At 48.5% G+C, this 18,720-nt stretch overlaps 1 protein-coding gene across 1 annotated transcript in view; it reads right to left on the reverse strand.

Moving 5' to 3' along the window:
• Window positions 1-11,340, reverse strand: part of LOC309369139 (uncharacterized protein) — an 83,203-nt gene extending 71,863 nt beyond the window's left edge. Inside the window, exon 1 of the mRNA XM_081909856.1 lies at window positions 11,147-11,340. Within this exon, the coding sequence (XP_081765982.1) occupies window positions 11,147-11,315 (169 nt within the window). The 5' untranslated portion in view covers window positions 11,316-11,340. The remainder of the gene's footprint in view (window positions 1-11,146) is intronic.
• Between the last annotated feature and the right edge of the window lie 7,380 nt (window positions 11,341-18,720).

Below are 18,720 nucleotides of genomic sequence, written 5' to 3' on the forward strand. Positions count from 1 at the left end.
TTCTGCTGCTCCAGAGAAGCGGACACGGAGCAATGGATCCAAACTACAAGAAAGAAGATTCCACCTCAACATTAGGAAGAACTTCCTGACAGTAAGAGCTGTTTGACAGTGGAATTTGCTGCTGCCAAGGAGTGTGGTGGAGTCTCCTTCTTTGGAGGTCTTTAAGCAGAGGCTTGACAACCATATGTCAGGAGTGCTATGATGGTGTTTCCTGCTTGGCAGGGGGTTGGACTCGATGGCCCTTGTGGTCTCTTCCAACTCTATGATTTTATGATTCTAATCCAACAGAGTCTCATGCAACTTCTTTAAAAATTCCGATTTCCCTTCATTTGGTGCATAGATGCCTTACTATCAAAAATTTATCTCCTTGTGATTGAATTTCAATTGCAACAAATCTTCCTTGATCATCTTTAAATATAAGTTTCGGTGATAGGCTCTCCTTTGCATAAAGTACTACTCCTCTTTTTTTAACTTTTTCTGATGAAATAAATTCATGGCCCAATCTTTTATTACTCAGTATTTTCCTATGTAGCCTTGTCACGTGTGTTTCTTGTAGACAAATCAAGTCCAATTGTTCCTTTTTCAATAAATGAATGACTCTGCGCCTTTTTTCGGGGGAATTCAGTCCATTAATATTCCAACTTAATATTTGCAATGCCATGATGTGATTACTCTGATTTTCCTCCAACTACACCCAATGCTTGCTCTTCTTCTGTTGATATCACTGGATTGTCCAGTCCGAAGGGTAGTTTGGTTATGTCCAGTATTCCTTTTTTTGGTGATCTTCTGTCCAATGCTTTTTGTTCTGGTCCTCTATCAGGTGATCTTCTATCCGATGCTCTTGACTCTTTTCCAGACCCCTTCTGCAGATCTTCTTCGTAATTATTCAAAAAATTAGCTTTATCTTCTACTGATTTTATTTTTATTTTCCTTCCTTTGAAACTGAAGGATAGGCCTTGGGGAAATTCCCACCTAAGGTTAATTTTGTTCTTTCTCAGCAGGGCAACCAAATCACTGTAATTGGACCTAAGATCCAAAAGGGATGTCTTTCGGGATGTCTTTAAAAATCTCCACTCTTGACTGTAGTACTTCCAAAGGATTCTGATAATGCCAACCCAAAATTTTATCTCTCTCTTTTTTAGTTCGGAGGGTAATCAAACAGTCTCTTATTCTATACTTCTCTTTCTTCCCTCCTCTTCCAAGTCTAAAGGCAGTCACGATTTTAAATTCATCCTGTTCCAAATCCAAATCCCAAAAGTCTGCGAATTCCTACGTCATTTCTTAAAAGGGCAAATTGAAAGCGAAATTGTATGGCAAGTAGTGGAAGAAAAAAAGGTGGCATTTGAAAAAACACACAAAGAAAACCTGGGGGGTGGCCTCCTCCAATATTTAATAGGGGGGGACAAAGACCCCTTGGCATTTAGGAGTTGGCCGTATTCCCTACACCCACACGTCTCAGAATGCTTAGAACATCAAAACGCAACACAATAACACAAAACATCACATGTTGAGAGCCAGTGTGGTGTAGTGGTTAAGAGCGGTAGACTCCTAATCTGGGGAACCGGGTTCGCGTCTCCGCTCCTCCACATGCAGCTGCTGGGTGACCTTGGGCCAGTCACACTTCTGTGAAGTCTCTCAGCCCCACTCACCTCACAGAGTGTTTGTTGTGGGGGAGGAAGGGAAAGGAGAATGTTAGCCGCTTTGAGACTCCTTAAAGGGAGTGAAAGGCGGGATATCAAATCCAAACTCTTCTTCTTCTTATGTTAAAATAGTATTAGATGTCAATAAGAAAAAGGTCCGGTTAAAAAGCTGTGGATTTGCCTGGCTCCTAAAGCTGTATACTGGTTTTTCCGACCTTTGTATGGATTCTTTGATGGGAAGTGAGTTTAGAGCTAACAGTGAAGCTCTTTCCACATTCCACACACTGATAGGGTTTCTCCCCTGTATGAATTTTGTGATGGGAAGTGAGAGTGGAGCGCTGACGGAAGCTCTTTCCACATTCCACACACTGATAGGGTTTCTCCCCTGTATGAATTCTTTGATGGAAAGTGAGAGTGGAGCTCTGACTGAAGCTCTTTCCACATTCCACACACTGATATGGTTTCTCCCCTGTATGAATTCTCTGATGCTTAGTGAGATCGGAGCTATTTCTGAAGCTCTTTCCACATTCCCCACACTGATAGGGTTTCTCCCCTGTATGAATTATTTGATGATAAGTGAGAGAGGAGCTACGAGCGAAGCTCTTTCCACATTCCACACACTGATAGGGTTTCTCCCCTGTATGAATTCTTTGATGGGAAGTGAGTTTGGAGCTCTGATGGAAGCTCTTTCCACATTCCACACACTGATAGGGTTTCTCCCCTGTATGAATTCTTTGATGCGAAGTGAGATGGGCACTGTTCCTGAAGCTCTTTCCACATTCCACACACTGATAGGGTTTCTCCCCTGTATGAATTTTTTGATGGGAAGTGAGATGGGCACTGTTCCTGAAGCTCTTTCCACATTCCACACACTGATAGGGTTTCTCCCCTGTATGAATTCTGTGATGGGAAGTGAGATAGGAGCTCTGACTGAAGGTCTTTCCACATTCCACACACTGATAGGGTTTCACCTCTGTATGAATTTTTTGATGGGAAGATAGAGAGGAGCATTTCCTGAAGCTCTTTCCACATTCCACACACTGATAGGGTTTCTCCCCTGTATGAATTCTGTGATGAGAAGTGAGATGGGAGCTGCGACTGAAGCTCTTTCCACATTCCATGCACTGATACGGTTGCTCCCCTGTATGAATTCTGTGATGGGAAGTGAGAGAGGAGCTACATGTGAAGCTCTTTCCACATTCCACACACTGATAGGGTTTCTCCCCTGTATGAATTATTTGATGGGAAGTGAGACTGACTCTCTGCCTGAAACTCTTTCCACATTCCACACACTGATAGGGTTTCTCCCCTGTATGAATTCTTTGATGGGAAGTGAGATTGGAGCTGTGAGTGAAGCTCTTTCCACATTCCACACACTGATATGGTTTCTCCCCTGTATGAATTCTTTGATGGTAAGTGAGAATGGAGCTCTTCCTGAACCTCTTTCCACATTCCATGCACTGATGGAGTTTCTTTCCAATGATATTTTGTTGATGGCAAGTGGAATGGGAGCTCTGACTACAGCTTTCTCCACACTCCATATTTTTGCGTGGCTTCTCTTCTCTGGGCATTTTGTCGTGGTCACCTTTGTTCTCGATTTCCGTTTCATCACAATCTGCATTGGAGACAAAAAGGGATTAGAGCCTCAGGAATAAATGGAGAAGAACTGAAGGGAGCTGGGTGTGTGTTCATTACCTGTATTGTTTGTCATTAACCAACATATTTATTATGAGATTCTGATGTGTTGTTGAATGTTGCTTTGTTTGATATAAAGTAGTGGTCAAAATTGTGGGGGAAAAGTGTAGTTCTTCTTTTGGAGTAATATTATAAATTTATATATCAATGGAAATATAATTTGATCAAGAATGCAATCAACAATGCAATCAAACTAAGTTTGTTCATATTATATCAAACCTTATAGCCAAATAACGAGAAAAAAGAAGCACAACTTGCTTAGGTTGACTTTTGTCAGTGTCTTATGTGATTGCTATCAAGTTGGTCATTTAGTGAGGTTGAAAAACATAATCAAATTAAAGAAATGGCACAAAGAGTTGACTGGTCACCCAGAAAGTGATGTAAAATTGTACTATTAAGTGAACAAGGCTACAGTTATGAAGAAATTAGATGAAAAATTGGGGAAAACTAAACCAAAGCTGGCCATTGAAGAACGGAGAGACTGTGCCTACATGACAGAAGAAAATCATCTGGGTGTATACAAGACTATATGGTGCAATGTAATGGGAAGTTGAGTGCAAGTCTGGTCTAAATGTTAGAATTCTAAGGAAAAAGCCATTGTTATCTCTCCAGCAAAGGTTGAAAAGATGAAACCCATGTTAACTGTACAGCGGAACAATGGGACAGTGTTATTTGGAGCGATGAAACCCAAATCTCCTTGCTTGGTAGTGATGGCATGAAATATGCGAGGAGAAGAATCAGAGAAGATTTACATCCTACTTGCATTACACCGACTGTGAAACACCCAGACAGTGCGATGATCTGGGGTTGTATGGCAGCAAAAGGTGTGAGCAGAATTTGCGTCATTAATGGGAATATAAATGCGGAAAAATGCATAAAAGAAATACTTGAGCCCAAACTGAAGTGTTCCGCAGGTGATCTTTTCCCAGATACTGAAGCATTTATATATATGCTTCATATGCTTGCAATATATATGCTTGAAATATATTCTATTTCAACAGGATTCAGCTCCGTGTCATGTTGCTGCTGTGTGCAAAAGGTGCTTTGGAATGGCCTGGGAATAGCCCACAATTCAACCCAATCAGAAATCTATGGAGCCGACTAAAGAAACTTGTTATACATGTTTGATGTATTAGATGATTTTAATATTTTTTTGGAAGCCACCCAGAGTGGCTGGGGAAGCCCAGCCAGATGGGCAGGGTACAAATAATAAATTATTATTATTATTATTATTATTATAGAAGTAACCCAGCAATAAAGCTCAATTAACAGAGGCCATAATTGAGTCTTGGTTTCCCATTATTACAGTTGCAGAACTAAAGACTTGGTTCACTTCAAGTGAAGGCGTTGTAAGGCTGTAATTGAAGCTAAAGGTTACCAATGGTTACCAAAGGTTTCACGTTTTTTCTTTATGACTGCTGTTCTAATAAATACTCCTTCATAAAAGTCATCGCATTACATCCTTCATTAAATTATCTTTCCATTGCTATATAATTGTATGGTATTACTCCACACAAAAGTGGTGTTATGAGCCATCAAACCTCAAAAATACACTTTTCACAAAAGGTTTCCACAATTTTGTGGAAGTTGTTCATTTTAAAGTTAATGTTCTTTATATATGGGATCAGATTATTATTATTTATGTTTCATGATTATATGAGTGTTGGAAGCCGCCCAGAGTAGCTGGGGCAACCCAGCCAGATGGGCAGGGTAGAAATAAAAATTATTACTATTACTACAGTGGTACCTTGATTTAAGAACAGTCCTCTTCTGGAAAAGATTAAGTTTGTAAACCGAGGTACCACTGTATCATCATCATCATCATCATCATCATCATCATGACTGCTGCTGTTGCTGCTTGCGTGAGTGCTGGGAGGACCCCTCCCTCTCCTGCCAATTCCATCTGGCCTAGGGGGCGGGGCCTGCACTTACCACTACCGTTTAGAGGCCTGAGCAGCTACCTGCAGCAAGGGACAAAATGGTTTTAAATGTTTTAAGTGCTTTTAATTTGCAGCACTTTAAATGGTGGTTGTTGTTTTTTATAATATTATATTATTTCATTAATTTATTTTTGCTTGGGGTGGGATAAGCATTTAGTCAGGGTGGGGAGTAGTTTAATTTGAGCGCTATTGTTTCTTGCTTTGGTTTTATTATTGTTGTTGTTGTTGTTGTTGTTGTTGTTGTTATTCTGTTAAGTTATTATATAGTTTGTATTTTGCTTTTTAAGGGGAAGGGTCATGGCTGCCTGGGAGTGGGCCTCAGCCAATAGATTGAGTGGGGCAGGTTCCAAAGGGGGGAATGTATTGGGACACCCAATCTCAGTGATCACGGGCAGGAGGAGGAGTTATGCTAAGACCAGACCATGTCATTACCAAGGAGGCAGGTTTAGTCGTTGTTGGAGGACTATCCCTGCCTCCAGGTCTGGTCCTGACCAGAAGGATACAGTAATCAGCAAGGGAAATCCACATGACCTGAAAGTGTTGCTGTGCAATGCCAGGTCAATGATGAATAAAACCTCTGCCATCCACGACCTGATTGTGGATGGCGGATTTGACTTGGCATGTGTGACAGAGACCTGGTTGGATGAAGCAGATGGGCCTGTCCTTGCCGCTGCTTGCCCACCAGGTTTCTCTTACGCACAGCAACCCAGGTCATGTGGGCGGGGGGGGGGGGTTTGCAGTGATTTTTAGGAAGTCATTAGTCTGCACCAGGCGTCCTATTGGGAAGATCCAGTTCTCTGAGTGCATGTTCTGGAAGTTGGGCAATAGGGGCAGTACAGGATTCCTTTTGGTGTACCGACCTCCCCGCTGCACCAAGGATTCCCGGCCCGAGCTGCTTCAGGTTGTGGCGGATATGCTCCTGGAGACACCTAGCTTGGTTGTCCTGGGGGATTTTAACATCCATGCCGACACGACCTTACAAGGGGCCGCTCGGGACTTCGTGGAAAGCACGGCCTCCATGGGGCTGTCCCTGAATAGGTTTGGCCCAACTCATAGCCGCGGACATGCCTTAGACTTGGTGTTTACCTCTACGGGTGTTGGTGATCTGACATTAACTAAAAGCGAAACATAAGAAGTGCCATGGTCAGATCACTTCCTGGTGCAACTGGACTTCTCCGCAACCCTTCCCCTCTGCAGGGAGGTGGGACTGATTCGGATGGTCCGCCCCCACCACTGAATGGATCCAATTGGCTTCCAGAGAGTGGTAGGGGATGTTTTATCCCAAGTTAATGGCCTTTCAGCAGATTCCCTGGTGGCACACTGGAATGCGGAGTTAACCAGGGCTATGGACTGTCTGGCTCCGAAGCGCTCTCTCCGATTGCATGGAGCCCGAACAGCCCCGTGGTTTCCCCCGGAGCTGAGGGTGATGAAACAATTGATGAGACGGCTAGAGCGCCGGTGGCGGAAAACTCATTGTGAATCAGACCGGACACGGGCTAGAGCTCAACGCCGAGCCTACCAAGTGGCAATGGCGACGGCGAAGAGGGTCTTCTTTGCCGCCTCCATTGCACCTGCAGAAAACAGCAGAAGGAGACTTTTTCAGGTGGTTCAGAATCTATCGGATTTTTTTTTAAATAATATTTATTCAAAGTTTCAAAAATACATAAATACAATAAAGAACAGAAAAATACAACAGAAAAAAAGAAAAGAAAAAGTTTTTAAAAGGAAAAAAGAAAAAAGGGGGAAAAAGAAAAATACACATCCCATATTACATCTTTTCATTTGCTTGTTTCTTAGACCTCCTCGCACCTCCCTTTTTGTATTCTGACTTAATTCGTTGTTCCAGCAAATTCTTCCCATATTTCTCAATTTTTATTTAAATAATTTATCTTAACAATCTATCTTATTAATTAATTCAACATATCCTTTCCGTCTTTTACCATATTCTGTTATTCAATTTACCTTAATGTATTTAACCTTATCTTACCTTAAAAGCCTTAAAATTCAAAGTTTAAACCATATTTATACATAACTCCTTAAATCCTTTCTACTAAAGCCAATTAATTCCTTTCCAGCATTTTCCCTAATATTTCATTAATATTACACTAATTTCAAAAACAAAAAAAGAATTTCCCCCCCAGTTGTTATCCAACGTCCCTTCTTCCTGGTTTCGGGTTATGTCAGTCCTTTCTATACATTCCATCCAGTCTATCAATCTGGTGATCTTATATCCGAGGCCCTTAAGTCTCTTCTATGCCCCTTCTGCAGATTTTCTTGTTCTTGTTTGTAGTTGCACTCTTCCTTGCCTTTTGTTGGTTTCTTTCTTAATTTCTTCCCTTTCTCCTTGGGGAGTAGGTCTCCGGGGGATTTCAAACGATAATCTCCATTTTCCTTCATCAAGCCAGCCCATTCCCCACAGTCCCACTCCCTGTCATCATCTTTGTAATCCAAAAAGTGGTTGTCCAAAAAGTAATTGTCAACATGTTTCATAGTCCCACCAGATTTAAGAGCTTCCTTAACTCCAAACACTTCCAGGTACACTCCAAGTTCAATCTTCCAATGCAACAACATTCGCTCCTGCAGGACTTTGGATCTCTCCATTTGTATTGCTTGGGGTGCGATCACAACCTCTTCCATCTTCCTCTGCCCTTGCACTTGCCCAGTCAAACCAGTTTACTCTCTCTCCTGCAGGCTTAAACAGTCAATTCCCCCCCACTTTTCTCCTGCTTTCCAAGGGGGTTTTATTGGTTGTAGATGCAGGAAAATTCAATCTTTAAAACAACTTTCCAGGCTCTTAGATTGTAAAGTTTTTGCTTCAGTCTATTTACAAAAAGCGGAAGACGGTCTTCCTGTTTTAACCTTCCCGCTTCAGTGCCTAATTCAAGAATTTCTTGATCCAATTTTCCGTTTTTACTCACGGGTATTTGTTTAGAGTCCGAATGTCAACAGGAAAAAGTCAGCGCTCTCTGGCGATGGCTGTGCGGCTTCCCTCCATGAAAGTAGCAATCGCTTCGCTGCACCGCGCTGCTCACCCCACTTCGCTCCGGAGCCCCAAAAAGGGGTCCCCCCGCGAATAGGGGAGGCGCTCTTGGTGCTCTGCCGAACCCCACGTTCCCAGGCTCCTCCGCCTGGAATTTTTAACGGGTCCCAACCTTCGCCGCGGTGGGAACACCCAGTGGCGTAGCGTGGGTTGTCAGCACCCGGGGCAAGGCAAGTAATTTGCGCCCCCTAACTCATGGATTTTAGCACTCGAGTGCGAGCGCCCCCCCATGTTGCGCCCGGCCCCCCTGCACCCCCACGCTACGCCACTGCTTCAAGCCCCCCTATAAAACATTTGAGGGGGCCAGTCCCCCAGTTGATGGGCATTGCCAATGTGGTAAACTATGCAGGGCGGGGCTTACCTTCCTCCCCCCCCCAATATCATACTGTATTCACGTTGGCACCCCTGATGAACTCAGCGGGGCTTACTTCTGCCCCACAAGCCTTTGCACCTCCTCGTCTCCTTTCCTCTCTATATGTAAGAGGGTGAAGGTCAGGCTGGCAGCACGAATAAGGGCCCCACTGCTGAAGGCCTCTCCCGCCACGACCTCCTGGTCCACAGGCAGGGCAAGAAAGTGCCTTTTCCTTGGGGGGGAGTCTTAAATTTCAAACTATTATTATTATTATTATTATTATTATTATTATTATGAATATCAAATGTGCGTGGTTTCTCTACCTCCACCGACGACTCGCCACGTGCGAGGAGGAAGGCAGGCTCCCTTCACCTCCCCGTCCCCTCAAGGGAAAGGGAAAACGACGTGAGGAAAAGCAACGCGGGACAGCGAGCGAGGTTCTCCCCAGAGCCTTTTCCCGCCGCCCCCTCGCAAGACAGCCCTGAAGCCGAGCGCGGAGTGAGGGGCGGGGCCCGGCAGAGTCTCGCTGCCCCCCAGCGCCTCTCGAGGGGGCATGAGGGGCGCCGCGTTAAGGGCGCCCGTGGGCGCAGCGGCGGCTCCTGTCAGGGCACGATGCGGGCAGGGGTCCCTCGCGCAGCTGCCGCCGACGGCTGACCCTGCCTCACCCGGCGCCTCTCCCCCACCCCGTCCGCCCACCCATATCCCGTTCAGGAGGGGCCGGTAGGCTGGCGAGTGCCTCACGGCACCAGCACCAGAGAGGGAGAGAAGTCCGCCTCCCGCCGCCGCCTTTTGTTAAACAGACATTTTAAATCGGTTTAAATGCACACTAACCTAGCAGTAACACCTCCCCTCCCAAAACTGGGCTGGTCGGGTGTGGTTCTCTCCCGCGCTGAGCGCTGCGCTGGGCGGCCGCTGCATTTTCCCTCCCCCAGATATCCCTCCCTCGCTCTCTCTCCGCTCCCGCTCCGCACTGCAACGCAGGCAGCTCGCATTGCATTCGCACAGCCAACACTGTGAGAGAGAGTGAGTGAGCCAGGTAGGGGCAGAGAGCTGCGAGTGCGCCCCCCAAAATGTTGCGCCCGGTGCGGTTGGCACCCCCTGCACCCCCCACGCTACGCCACTGGGAACACCCAGTTTCCACGGAGCCCGTTCCTCCGATCGGAGGAACTCCGCCATTCGCCGATGGCGCTAACCTAATCTATATGAAGCCGCTGGGAGAGATCATCAGGGGGTATGCAGTATCAGTATGCAGATGACACCCAGCTCTACGTCTCCTTTAAATCAGAACCAGTGAAGGCGGTGAAGGTCCTGTGTGAGTGCCTGGAGGCGGTTGGAGGATGGATGGCGGCTAACAGATTGAGGTTGAATCCTGACAAGACAGAAGTACTGTTTTTGGGCGACAGGGAGCGGGTGGGTGTGGGGGATTCCCTGGTCTTGAATGGGGTAACTGTGCCCTTGAAGGACCAGGTGCGCAGCCTGGGAGACATTTTGGACTCACAGCTGTCCATGGAGGCGCAGGTTAACTCTGTGTCCAGGGCAGCTGTCTACCAGCTCCACCTGGTATGCAGGCTAAGACCGTACCTGCCCGTGAACTGTCTCGCCAGAGTGGTGCATGCTCTAGTTATCTCACGCTTGGACTACTGCAATGCGCTCTACATGGGGCTACCTTTGAAGGTGAACCGGAAACTGCAATTAATCCAGAATGTGGCAGCTAGACTGGTGACTGGGACCACATAACACCGGTTCTGAGAGATCTGCATTGGCTCCCAGTACGTTTCCGAGCACGATTCAAAGTGTTGGTGCTGATCTTTATTGCCCTAAACGGCCTCGGTCCAGTATACCTGAAGGAGCGTCTCCACCCCCATCGTTCAGCCCGGACACTGAGATCCAGCGCCGAGGGCCTTCTGGTGGTTCCCTCATTGCGAGAGGTGAGGCTACAGGGAACCAAACAGAGGGCCTTCTTGGTAGTGGCGCCCACCATGTGGAACGCCCACCCATCAGATGTCAAAGAGATAAACAATTACTAGACATTCGGAAGACATCTTAAGGCAGCCCTGTTCAGGGAAGTTTTTAATATGTAATGCTGTACTGTTTTTAACACTTGATTGGAAGCCGCCCAGAGTGGCTGGGGAAACTCAGCCAGATGGGCTGGGTATAAATCATCATCATCATCATCATCATCATCATCATCATCACCACTGCTACTTCTACCTGAAATTCAATGAGTCTAGCTCTTCTCTGGGATGGATTTTGTTTGGCCCAGTCATGGCATCGCCTCCATCTCCAATGTCAGTCGTCTCTTTGGTCAACCCAAGACTGACAGGAGCAAAAACAAAAACAGAAAACCTGAAGCTACTTATCTTTCCTAACAATTCTGAAGCTGACATTGAAGATGGCCTGGGCAGTTGAGACCAGCCCAATCGTGGTGGAAAAAGGAATAATCTGAGGAAGATTGTTCAAAGAGAAAACTGTAATTTACTGTTTATTGTGGGGGTGTTAGGTTCCCAGGTGTTGTAGGGGCCACTATTGAGCTCTGTGAAAATATATGAGGTTGGTCCATAGACATATTTTGTGAATTTCCAGGCAGATAGGACAATCCCACAGGGAGCCTTACCAAGAGAGGCCACGATCCCACGATTCTCCTCCATGACGTCCTTATGCAGAGCTCTATGGTCAGGATCCAGCAACGCCCACTCCTCGTCCGTGAAACGAACAGCGACATCTTCAAAGCACACTGGACCCTAAAAGAAAAAGGGAAATGTCCGCCTCTGAGACAGCAGAAATATGATCTGCTCCACAATGCTCTGTTGTTTCCTTCCTGTAAATTGCGGTGTTGTTTAAATAGGATTGCTTTGCTGCACATTTTAATTATGGGTGCTTATTTAATTCTGTGTTTTAATTATGGGTATTTGTCTTTGTGCAAATAGGTGTTACTCTGCCTTGTGTTTTCCAAGTCATTCTGCCTACGCAAGCATTCCAGTTTCCCCAATGGAAGGATCCACTTTCTCCTCTCCTCCTGGGCTGTTCTGGGAAGGTTCCCTCCCAATGCCCTAGAGCCAAATTCAAGGGGTTCAGGGGGGCATGGAGAGGGGGATGAATGGGGGGCAGACCCGATTTTTCATCTGAAAGGGCTGGTTAGGTGAATCCAGGCCACTATTTGTTCTCATTTGTCCACTGCTTAGAAAACAATTTTAGCATTCAGTGATTAATTGAAATAAGCCTATTTTTGTCTCCTGGCTCTGAGAGACAAGCGGGGGGTGTGTGACTTCTGGCAAAAGGAGAGGGAGCCACCGGTGGCTCCTCCTTATCCTGACTCACTTCTGCCTCTCAACCTTCCTCTCCCACGCACCTCCTTCCTCTTCTGCCTCTGATTCTGCACTGCATTCTGCCACAGAGTCTCCCAGCTCACTAAGCCCTGTTTCCCCTTCAGCTTCTGACACCTCCTCTTCCCAGGCTTCTCCCTCTTTTCCCTCTGACTGCTCATCCTTCCTCCACCTCCACTCCTTCGGCTCTGAGCCGTCTTCCTTTCCTGGTTCCCCGGCTGCTTCCTCCCACCATTCCTCTGTGTCCAACCAGTCCATGACATTGCTCCATCCCTCAGCCTCTGGCCCCACAAGGCAGCTTCCCCTGACCTGATCTGGTTCCACAGCCGCTGCTTCCCTTCTGGACCAATAAAAAGGCGGATCAGGAGGTCTTGCTGGCATCCTTCTGCCATCTGCAAGAGAAAAAAGGTAAGCAGGACGCCAGGAGTGCCTGCTTCTCTCACAGGTGAAACAAGGCATCTCTAACTACAGGTGGGCCTTTGAGAAAGCCTTTCCTGCTGAGAGCATTTAGACGTTTGTGCCCATTTCATATGTTTGTTTGTGCAGAAATACATCTCCCCTCCTCTGGACCCTTGTCCCCAACTGTCTCCCCCCAAAACAAGATGAAAAGAACCCTCAGATGAATTGGAAAACCAAGAGAATGAGACCAGTGGAGAAAACCCACCTTCCTCCTTACCCAGTGGCCTCTCTCTGGTGTCCAACGGAGGCCTCTCTGCCTCACAGGAATCCAGGTCCATTTCTGCAAAGAGATCCTTTCCCTGAGAAAGAAACAAGGATTCAAAACAGAGAATGGGGAGAAATACTAGAAAGAGAATGACAAAGACTTAAAGGGTGTGAGATCTCATCCCATGGATGCTTTCCAAGAAAAAAGATGGGCCATCAGCAGACCATTATGGGATGTTCTCTGTCCTGTTTGGAGCCCCTTGGGAGCATCCAGAGGAAAGTCTCTCTCACCTGCTTTCTCTCCTCTGCCTGACTCAGGAGGAAACCTTCGGCCAGGGCCACCGCCTGGGAACTGGTCTCCGCTCCACAGTCCCTCACCCAGCTCTCCATCTCCGGTGGAAGGACAGCCAGGAACTGCTCCAAGATCACCAGGTCCAGCATCTCAGCTTTCGTGTGCCTTTCTGGCTTCAGCCACTGATGGTCAAGGTGGTAGAGTCGGCTGCAAACCTCTCGAGGTCCTTTGGCCTCCTGGCAGCAGAACTGCCTCAACTGCTGGCTCTGCAGCTCTGAGCGGAGGGTGTCCTCCTCACCCAGGATCTTCTGCACAGGGTTTTCCCAGAATCCCCCAGTGCTCCCAGTTTGGCTGGCATGGCCTCTTCCTGCTTCAGGGCCAGCTGAGTCTTGCTCATCCATCTGTGCTGTCAGGAAGCCTCTGAGAGATTGGAAGGAACCCTTTGGTCTTCTGCCAAGTTCTGCCCGTCTTAATGAGAAGCTCTAGCAAATCCTACAAAGCAAATACATTGTTCTGTTACAGAATTTGTAGGACAGGGGGGAAATGGTTCCCTGAGCAAGCATGGATGAGTCTTGCTGGGAACAAGAGGAGGAAGAAGAGGAGAAGAAAGAAGTCTCTAGCCTTCTAGCAATGCAAAACGTGGAGGCAACTGAAGGGATTTCTGTCAGATTAATCAACCTGGTTTCTGCTGCCTCCCAGTCAATGCATGAAGTCAGAACCAACTGACAAGAGAGTCATTTGTATCTTGTGATAAATGGATGCTTTTCTCTAGTGGGGGTCCTGACCTGGGGGGTCCTCTGGAGTTGCTCCCCACTCCCACCCCCACTCCCCTGCTTCTGTCTCCTTTTCTTGCACTTGGACTCTCCGCCATTCTCAAGGTAGACTCCTGGGGTGGGGTCCCTTTTTCTTTGCTCTGAGGGCCAGGTATGGGCAGGGCCAAAGACATCTCCTTTGAATTTAGGTATGTAATTTATTAGTAGTAGTAGTAGTAGTATTCTGTTAGATAGCTTAACAGACACAAACACACAGCCATTGATGCCAAGGTCCCTGGAGGCTCAGTGAGGAGCAGCGCCCATTTCCGGCTGCTTTGCTAGCAAAATCCCTTTGGGAGAGAGAGGATGTGGTCCTGGGATGCCCTGCTCTGGGTGCGAGGGGATGGCTGCAGTGGCCTCCGTGGGGAGCTGCCCTGGGAGACACTGGGAAACTGGTCCCCAATGCAGCAGCCAGACTCTGGGCTGGGATCCCTCTCTTTATTCCTGGCCTTTCTCTCCCACCTTTCCTCCCTTCCTCCACGTGGGGTTTTCTTGGGGGGGGGGCTAGTCCACCTCCTCGTCCAGCTTTGGAAAACCATTTGCACATGTTACCTCGCTTGTGCAATGAGGCTGAGCGATGTCACTCAAAGTTAAAGTCCCAGGGACTCCTTTGTTTAAAGAAGGGAGATTTTTTCTGAAAGGGGGGGAGCGGAGGGCCAAATGAGATTGGGATCCTCTGATCTGCAGGAAGGAGAGCGTGGCAGACCTGGCCCCTCCCTGGCAGGACCCTCTCCTCCCCCCTGACTTGGGGTCCCCCCCCTGCAGGAGCAGATCAGGACCCCCAGGCCCCCTCCCCTGCTGCAGCCCTGGGACCCCCCCCGTCTCCCCACTGCACCCTCTGGGGGGAGAGAGAGGAGACTCACCAGATCCCAGGAGAGACAGCGAGGCAGCCCTTGCAGGAGAGACACCAAAGCAAGGAAAGGACTGGGGAGGGAGGGGCCTTGGCTCTGGAGGACCTGGCCCCCCCTTGCTTCCTGTCCTCTCTAGGAAGGCAGCTCACTTCCCTTTAACCCTTGCAAAGCCGAGTCCACCCAGCTCAGCCCTCTCTCGCTTGGCAGAACCTCATATTCTTATTTTTTTTAATGCATTTAGGGGGGCAGCTGTCCCCCACCCCGGCTATGCTAATGCCCAGATATCCTTTTGGGGGTGAGGCTCTTGGCTGGAATCTGAGCATCTCCCTCCCTTGGGTGGAAACCAGAGGAAGAGCCTGCAGGGAAAAGGGCTTTGCAGGAGGCAAGGAAGCTCCTCCTGGAATTCAGGAGTGGAGAGAGAGGAGGGGATCCCAGGGTCATCTAGTCCAACCCGAAGCAAGAGGGGGCTGGTCTAGTTCCCTAAACAGGCAGCCCTGTTGAGGGAAGCTTTCAGTGTTTAAAGGGTTATTGTAATTTAGTGTTTTATTGGAAGCCGCCCAGAGTGGCTGGGGAAACCCAGCCAGATGGGCGGGATATAAATAATAATAATAATAATAATAATAATAATAATAATTACAACCCCCAGTAATGCAGTAATCTCAGCTAAAGCATCCATGGCAGATGGCCGTCCGATCTGTCCCCAACTGCTCTTAGATGTCCCTCAAGGCAGCGGGTCCTGAGTTCTAGCCCTGCTGAAACAATCGCACTGGCTGCCAAGGAGGAACCCAGCGAAGTTCAAAATAAATAAATCCTATTCTCATCATAAATGAGTAATACTTTCTTATGCATTCTTTTTATACTAATATACAAAAGTATGCCATTTCCCTTTCCAGAAATGGATGGTTGTTGTTATTATGTTTAGGGAAGCTTTTAATATTAGATGGACTATTGCATTTTAATATTTTGTTGGAAGCTGCCCAGAGTGGCTGGGGAACCCAGCCAGATGGGTGGGGTATAAATTATTATTGTTATTATTATTAGTACTACTGCTACTATTACTACTGATCAGGTGAGTGTCCTCCTTTCGAAAGAGGGAGGTGGAATCTCCACGGTTGCTAATAGCATAACGTTGAAAGACTAGTGAAATACGGGGAGCCCTAGAGCATCTGCTTGGCATGCAGAATGTCCCGGGGTCAACTCCTGACACCTCCTGCAAGGGCTGGACGAAATCCCTGCCTGAAACTCTGGGGAGCTGCTGCCAGTCAGTGTAGATCAGGGGTCCTCAATCTATGTCCCGCGGGCCAAATCCAGCCCTCCAGGGTTGTGAATCTGGCCTGCACGACCATTTCAGAAGCCGCCAAGTGTTCGAGGCTGAAAGCATCTCGCCACCCGCTCAGTCAGTCCCTGCGCCGTGCTGAGGTATAACACCGGTCTTGAAAGACCTACACTGGCTCCCACTACGTTTCCAAGCACAATTCAAAGTGTTGGTGCTGACCTTTAAAGCCCTAAACGGCCTCGGCCCAGCATACCCAAAAGAGCGTCTCCACCCCCATTGTTCTGCAGTGGCGTAGCGTGGGTTGTCAGCACCCGGGGCAAGGCAAGTAATTTGCGCCCCCTAACCCGTGGATTTTAGCACTCGAGTGCGAGCACGCCGCCCCCAAGATGTTGCGCCCGGCCCCCCCTGCACCCCCACGCTACGCCGCTGCTTCAGGCCCCACAATAAAACATTTCAGGGGGCAGTCCCCCAGTTGATGGGCATTGCCAATGTGATCAACTATGCAGGGCGGGGTTTACTTGCCTCCCCCCCCCCCAATATCATACTGTATTCACGTTGGCACCCCTGATGAACTCAGCGGAGCTTCCTTTTGCCCCGCAAGCCTTTGCACCTCCGCGTCTCCTTTCCTCTCTATATGTAAGAGGGTGAAGGTCAGGCTGGCAGCGCAAATAAGGGCTCTGCTGCTGAAGGCCTCGCCCGCCACGATCTCCTGGCCCACGGGCAGGGCAAGAAAGTGCCTTTTCCTTGGGGGGGGGAGTCTTAAAACCATTATTATTATTATTATTATTATTATTATTATTATTATTAATGTCTAATGTGCGTGGTTTCTCAACCTCCACCAACGACTCGCCACGTGCGAGGAGGAAGGCAGGCTCCCTTCACCTCCCCGTCCCCTCAAGGGAATGGAAAAACGACGTGAGGAGGAAAAGCGACGCAGCGGGACAGCCAGCGAGGTTCTCCTCAGAGCCTTTTCCCGCCGCCCCCTCGCAAGACAGCCCTGAAGCCGAGCCTGGAGTGAGGTGAGGGGCGGGGCCCGGCGGAGTCTCGCTGCCCCCCAACACCTCTCGAGGCGGCATGAGGGGCGCCGCGTCAAGGGCGCCCGCGGTGGCTCCTGTCAGGGCACGAGGCGGGCCCGGCGCCTCTCCCCCACCCAACCACCCCGTCCGCCCACCCATATCCCGCTCAGGAGGGGCCGGTGGGCTGACAAGCGCCTCACAGCACCAGAGAGGGAGAGAAGTCCGCCTCCCGCCGCCGCCGCCTCTTCATCCCCAGCAGCAACTTCCCTGACCGGCTCCCCTCCGCCGCCGCTCCTCCTCTCCTCCCGGGGACGATGCTCTGGCTCCTCAGCGGCAGCTCCCGAGCCGTGTCCCCGCGGCACCTCCGCTCCCCCGGGCTCCCCTTCGCCGCCTGGCTCCTGCTGCACCACCTGGGGGCAGCGTCCATGGCCGGGGCTTCCTCCTTCCCGAGACATGGGGCTCTGCTATAGCCTGTGCCCGAGGCTCTTCGGCGACTCCGGAGGCGGCAAGCGCGCCCCCCAGATGTTGCGCCCGGTGCGGCCAGCCCCCCTGCACCCCCCACGCTACGCCACTGTTGTTCTGCCCGGACACTGAGGTCCAGCTCCAAGGGCCTTTAGGCGGTTCCCTCACTGCGAGAAGCAAAGCTACAGGGAACCAGGCAGAGGACCTTCTCGGTAGTGGCCCCCGCCCTGTGGAACGCCCTCCCATCAGATGTCAAAGCGATAAAGAACTACCTGACATTCAGAAGACATCTTAAGGCAGCCCTGTTCAGAGAAGTTTTTAATGTGTGACATTTTTGTGTATTTTTGGTTGCTGTGGAAGACACTTAGAGTGGCTGGGGAAAGAAGCCAGATGGGCGGGGTACAAATAAATTATTATTATTATTATTATTATTATTATTATTATTATTATTATTTGTTGTTGTTGTTGTTGTTGTTGTTGTTCTTAAGTCGTTTAGTTGTGTCTGACTCTTTGTGACCCCATGGACCAGATCACGCCAGGCACTCCTGCCTTTCACTGCTTCCCGCAGTTTGGTCAGACTCCCCTGCAGTAGGGCTTGGAATCCAGGAGAAAACTCTTGGAATAGCCTTTCCAGGTGCTCAGGGACGGACTCACCTGTCCCCATGTCCTTCTCTTTGCAGATGTGCTGCGGTTGCACATCCCTCCCCCGCAGGTGAGTATTGCAGAGAACCAGAGCAGGGACTCAGACCTGCACTCCTTGCCCCCCCCAGGTGTACCTGCAGGAGGTGATTCAGAACTGCCAGGCGGCTCAGCTCAGGGGGCTCTGAACCCAGAAGAGAGCATTTTATGAGAGCATAAATTCACTGCTTGTTCTGCCTTAAAAGAAAATGTTATGAAGATGGTTTATCGTTGGTATCTCACTCCCACCAAATTGGCAAAAATGTATAGAACAAGTAGTCAACCCTGCTGGAAGTGCAAGGAAAAAGACGGCGACTTCTATCATATGTGGTGGTCTTGCAATAAAATAAAAGAGTTTTGGGATGCGGTTTACAACGAGTTAAAAAAGATGTTTAAGTACAGTTTTCCCAAAAAGCCGGAAGAATTTTTGCTAGGTTTGGTGGGAGAAGGGATTAAAAAGATAGATCAAAGATTATATTTATATGCAACAACTGCAGCCAGAGTTCTGATAGCTCTAAAGTGGAAGCAACAGGAGATGCCGACGATAAGAGAAGGGCAGATAAAGTTGGTTGAGTATGCTGAGATGGCGAAATTGAAATAAATCTCATGTCATGGTATAATTTATTATTAAAGAATCTGTAAACTATGGAATGGAATAGGAAAACTGGTGGAAGGGAAGG

Source organism: Podarcis melisellensis (assembly GCF_964234715.1).
Source record: "Podarcis melisellensis genome assembly, chromosome: 4".
Classification (NCBI taxonomy): domain Eukaryota; kingdom Metazoa; phylum Chordata; class Lepidosauria; order Squamata; family Lacertidae; genus Podarcis; species Podarcis melisellensis.